At 41.4% G+C, this 6,000-nt stretch overlaps 1 protein-coding gene across 5 annotated transcripts in view; it reads left to right on the top strand.

Annotated features, from left to right (window-relative positions):
* The first annotated feature begins 1,620 nt into the window (after positions 1 to 1,620).
* Positions 1,621 to 6,000, top strand: part of macf1a (microtubule actin crosslinking factor 1a) — a 192,368-nt gene continuing 187,988 nt past the window's right edge. For all 5 annotated transcript variants that reach the window (XM_068332821.1, XM_068332820.1, XM_068332818.1 and 2 more), the window contains exon 1: positions 1,621 to 1,855. In XM_068332821.1, coding sequence (XP_068188922.1) covers positions 1,633 to 1,855 — 223 coding nt within the window. In that variant the 5' untranslated portion in view covers positions 1,621 to 1,632. The remainder of the gene's footprint in view (positions 1,856 to 6,000) is intronic.

Here is a 6,000-nt window from a genome sequence, read left to right as displayed (position 1 = left end):
TTTCAATAGATCAATAAAACAGTCATGACAGCTGATTTTCTGCTCAAACATACTAAAACACGTGATTTTTCCTGACATGTTGTCTCTAAGTGATTCAGCCGATCATTCAGAAACAAACATTTCCTCGTTACTGAGGAATCTTATCCCATATCCTGTGGACAAAGGCCTCCAGTCCTTCAGTATTCTTATGTTTTCTGTGTGCTGACAGTGACTTGCAGTCTAAGAATCAGAGTTAGTGGATGAGTAACTTTAGCCCTTAAATGCATTTCACCTGTTGTTTAATTTAAACCTGATTAAAAGCTCATATAGACCTGATGACGGTACAACATGTTGAAAGTCAGAGGATCATTGCAATCACTGAGATTCATCCCCTGGAGACTGTGGATGAATGTCTGTGGAATTTTGTTCAACATCCTTTACAGACAGTTCAGTCTGGAGCAAAGTGAAGGACAGATGGAACAACAGCTGTGGTTTAGGTACGAGCATGGATGTGGAGAATTTATGGACTAACACTGTGATCTAAGACATTAGTTTTAATACGGACGAATGAGTGTGAGGACGAGAAGAAATCAGGAATATCAGTCATTTACATGACATTACATCTTTCAAACAATTTTTGTGTCCTTCAAAGTTCTTTACAACTGAGTAACAAAACAAGTGAAGTTAAAGTGGACGGAGGACACAACCTGAAAGACGACAACCACAACAACATGTAAATAGTTCAGATAAATGAATAATAAAAGATCCCCCAAGCACAAAAACCATTAATATAAGATGAATAGGAAAATTATGGATAAATGGATGGATAGATGGCTGGCATGGTGGCGCAGTGGGTAGCGCTGTCACCTCACAACACGGCGGGTCTGGGTTCGAGTCCCGCTCTGTGTGGAGTTCGCATGCTGTCCCCATGTCCGCGTGGGTTTTCTCCGGGTTCTCCGGCTTCCTCCCACCTCCAAAAGCATGCGCTTCAGGTTGATTGGCCGATCCCAAATTGCCCATAGGAGTGAGTGTGTGCGTTTGTATGTCTTTGTATGTGGCTCCGCGGTGCGCTGGCGTCATGCCCGGAGTGTCCCCCGCCTCACGCCCTATGTCAGCTAGGATAGGCTCCAGCTCCCCGTGACCCGCTACGGTGGATACAGCGGCGGTACATGAAAATGGATGGATGGATGGATGGATGGACGGATGGATGGACGGATGGATGTCCACCTACACCTCAGGCCTCAGTAATCTGTCACCATCTCTTTTGCCCCTCTCTCTTCCTCTTCTCTCTCCTCCTCCATCCTCCCATCATTAAAGCTCTGCATCCTCATCAGAACTCATCCCAGTTCTTTCTCTGCTTGTTTTCACATCACTGATGTCTCCATTATTACTGTTGTGCTGCAACACTGAAACTTTGCATCATTCATGACGGGATGTGATCGGACTTTATCCTACCAATGAATTATACACTCTCCACTCGTTCTGTTTCCCCTACAGTCCTTCATCCTTCTTCCCCCCTCCCATCTTTTGACTTTCTTTTTGCCCCTCCCCCACTGCTTTACTCTCTTCTTGCCTCAATCTCTCCTCTCATCCTCACTTCCTCTCCTTCTACTCCTCTAAAGCATTGTGTCCTCCTTGCAGCTCTACAGTGAGATGGAGTCCTCGGACGACGATACGCTGAGTGAACGCTCCTGCGTCAGCGAGCCATCGTTCCGAAGTGAACGTTCAGGGGGGTCATTGTCCCCCTGCCCATCAGGTCCTGCTGGACTGCCTGGAGACACGTTGCCATGGAATCTGTCTAAGCATGAGAGGAGGAAGCGGAAGAGCCAGGACTCTGTGCTGGACCCGGCAGAGAGGGCGGTGGTTCGTGTTGCAGGTAAGGCAAACTATCTGACAGTTCCTGTTTTGCATCATCCTCCATGTGCCTTCAAGCCAGGCGTTGACCCTGCAGCAGCTCAGCTACTCTGTGGCAAAAGATAGAAAGATTGTGGTGGAAGCTTCCAGTTCATTATGTGTTTGAAACTGATTCTATAGATGGAGAGAGAGGAGAAACTTTGTAAAGGAGATGTCATAAAGATTTATGTTCACTGATTCCAAAAAAAAGTCTTCACTAATCTATTTAATCACAAAGACCATCAAAAATATAGTTCACATGAGACTTGCCGCTGAAGATATTTTGCTAGAGGTAGAAGTGTAATGTTCCTTTGCTTGGTAAGAAATGAGGAGGCAGTGCCTCTCCTGCTCAAAGAAAAAAAAAAGAACAGACTGAGGAGTTACTGTTAACTTTCAGTAGATTATGTTCATGAGACAAACAGAGAGAGGAGGTGATAGGTAGATGACTCCTACATAATGTCCTGCTGTGACGGTGACCCTCTTCCTCTGTGACTTACTGAAACAAAGATGGAGAATGTAGGTCACTGGGTTCTTTGGAGAACTCAGGGTTCCCCTGCTGTAAGACCACTGGAGGCAGGTTAATGGCTTTCTCTCTGTGAGTGGAGCTGTGGAATAAACGATTGATAATTGGCAAATGACATTAAACTGGACTCATTGGTGCACCTCTCAGAATTTTCCCACTCACATCATCTCATAGTTGTGCTGTTTATTGCTGTCTGTTGCTTTTAACACTTAAATGTAGGTGAGTAGACGGATGTTCCGGTGTTCTCTAGTGCTTTACTTCAGTTGAATGGCAAAGTGGGTCAATAATACATCCTAACATCTCTGTGTCAATAGATATCTTATCAATACAGGGAAATAATCACAGACATTTAAATATTATTTAGATTGAAGTCAGGGTCTTATCTCGGGAGCTGTGTTTTTTAGGCACACCTCCTCACACAACATTTGGTGTTAAATGTAGAAGCTCTCTGTATCACCAGCTGTAGAATGAACACTTTTATCAACAAACACAAACATATCCCAGTATTTCATCAGTGTTTTACTTACGTTCTTATCAACCAAAATTCACACCATGAATCAGAATGTAGCTCACGGTTCCTGAACCTTTTAGTTCTACATCCCACCAAATGGGTCTGTTGGTTCTAGCAGACAGAGGTGATGATGTACAGTCAGGGGGTGGGGGTTATGAAGCTATCTCTACTGACTACTGACTACCACTTCCATAAGTAGTCAGAAAAAGTGAGAAGCAGTAAATTTAAAAAAATTCCTCCACTGATCTGGGATCAGCCACAAGATGGCTCTTAACTGTTTACATCTAAAAGTCTGATACAACCAGATCTGAGCACTGGAATGACTTATTGATGGCTGTGATTCTGTACAGTGATAGCAGATAAACTTAAGTTCATCTTTCACTATTAATTCCCTGGCTGCATCTGGCCGATCTCAGCGAGCGACATGAATAAGGACTCATGTCTGTAACCCAGGAATGCTAAAAATAAACATAGCTTCATCTTTAAAGTGCACCCAGTGATGTTAGGATTCCATTTGTCCAGCTTGGGGTCTAATTCGACTTTCCTCTATAACTCAAGGCCTGCTTTTCTCAGTGCTATAAGATCATTCATGACCCTATCAGATCACAAATGATCTGATAGGATCGTGAATGGATGGATCCATCATTCCATTCATAATTCTCTTAGGAGGAAATGTTTTTAATAAGCACGATGAGTCAGGAAATTGATTGATTTCTCCCACTCCTCTTATGTGATGTCTTTTTGATCAACATGCACAGTACAAATTTCCTGCTGTGTGTGTGAGCACACACGTTGAAGGAATTTTATCTTTTAATGTTTTAACACTGTGGAATCTTCTTTTCATCTGTGATTATTTCTAAGTGATATTTTACAGAGGAGACACTGTTGAGGCCGCATCCGATCCATGCAAAATAGTCACGCACCACCTCGATGTTGTACTTCAGCTGCACCGAAGTACTTAATGAGTACTCATACTTAATGAGTATGCCACACCTCAGTATTCCATTTAAACCGGGACCTGATGATCTTTACTGTGAATTTTATATTTACCCTGCAGCCTCTAAGTGAATGAACTCAACATGTTTATTTAGGAATGAGTGCTGTCTAAGCACAGTGTTATATACTGTATAAGGAATGGTTTTTTAGTATAACATATATGATGAAGTTATTAATGGAATTTGGTGTACTATAGAGCTGATAAGATTTTGAGGTAGCTCCCGATCTTTTTATTGATCAGGATTTTATTTTTATATTGTTATGTTGATGATGAGATGAAATGATATTTGATGCTTTGTGAATTTTGTAAGAATAAAATCAAAACCCATTAAAAGTCTTTCCCCTATAAAAGTAAGGCTCACACACAAGGATATTTCTTTGCTGGAAACAGTGACTGGAGGAAGCTGCTTTCAAGTGGAGTTAGGCAAGTCCTTCATAGATGCTAAGAAATTGAAGGAGTTTGAAAACTAAAGTTGAAAGAGCATGTAAGTGTTTATGATAAATGACTAATTGATGAACCCTTTTTATCTATTTAGATCCCAAATTTCCAAAGACCGACAGGAATCTCTCTCTGACACAGATGCAGGGGTCATGTGTTTGTCCACTGCTCACACGTGTGTGAAGGCTCCTGTGATAATACTACAGTGGACTTCATTTGAACTAAATTTCTACACTGACCTAAATTTGCTCTTGGCTGGAATTAGAAAAGGAATAATCAGAACAGGCTGTAAGGTTTACAGTGTTGATCCTTAAAAAATGTGTTTCTGTTGTTTTCCACTTCCTGAAACATTCCTGTTTTTAAGTCATAAGAGGAATGCAGGATGGTTGAAAAGTGTCTTTCCAACAAGACAGAAGAAAGTTGAAGTACAAGTTATGGAAGGAGAGAGCAGAAGTGTAGAGCTTTGAGGAGAGATGAGTTTGGAATTTCCACTGGCCTTCAGTGTTTTTCAGCTTCTCTGGACGGCTCCTCGCTCCTGCTGAGCATGACTGTCAATGAAACCTCCCAACAGCTGCTGCATCCTCTGCTCCTGTGAGCGGGAACTTTAACTCTTAAAAAACAATTTGTGGAAAACTTGAATGCATGTCTTCATGTCTGGTTTCAAAGTGACAACAGCATCAGCTGGAAGTTTTCTTTAACATTTTTTAATGTCAGGCGGTTTGCTTTGATTTATATGGACCAGCTTAGTGACCTAGAAGCACCCAGAAAGAGTAAACCTCTCCTCCAAACACCATTGTCATTAAAGTTAAAGCAATCAGGAGTAGTTTCCACTTCCAGTACTTTTCTGGACCAACACACAAAGTTCAACAGAGGTAAAGACTTTTCAAACCACTTCAGCACTGGACACAAATATAGTCTCAAAAAACAATTATCCATTACAGTGTGTAAGAACATACACTAAATATATACATTGAAATAGTTTTTATACTTAATATACATTTTTATAGTTTTGGCTATTTATTCTATATTTTTTAATTTACAATATAGCATATTATTTATTGATAAATTCACAAACTCCCATAAAAAGAAAATACATACTTAAATCAACTCTTCTTTGTCTTCTTCTCCACCACAACATTCATGCACTATATTTTTCAGTGATCAGGAAAAAAGCATTTTGTCTCTAGCATTTAGTTTTATTTATCTCCATATGGTAGATTTGGAACTAAAGATGGTGAATAAGAAGCACACCCAGACATCTGTGCATGTGTGCGCATGCGTGTGTGCGCATGTGTGTGTGCGTGTGTGTGTGTGTGTGTGTGTGTGTGTGTGTGTGTGTGTTGTGTGTGTGTGTGTGTGTGTGTGAGAAACCATATGCATGTGTTTGTTTGCAAGGGTAATCTATGCACAGGAGCATCAGGACCCAGCGTCTGTGCCTGTATGGAACTTAGATGTCCACCCTCCTGCCTGCTGATTTTCCTGCGATATTCCTTTCTCTACAGGCAGTTGAAAGGAAGCCTCAGCCCATAGCTACTCCCCTGTTGCCATGGTGATATGGTGTCCTCTGTTTCTATGGTTATAAAAGGCAATGAGAAGCAATGGCAATAGGGGTGAGAGAGGCTGACACTAGATATAAAAGGAGGGCAAAACAAATAGTGA

This window comes from Antennarius striatus, chromosome 14, assembly GCF_040054535.1.
Source record: "Antennarius striatus isolate MH-2024 chromosome 14, ASM4005453v1, whole genome shotgun sequence".
NCBI classification, from domain to species: Eukaryota; Metazoa; Chordata; class Actinopteri; order Lophiiformes; family Antennariidae; genus Antennarius; species Antennarius striatus.
Note: the sequence above shows the minus strand (reverse complement) of the source record. Positions and strands in the feature narration are given on the sequence as shown.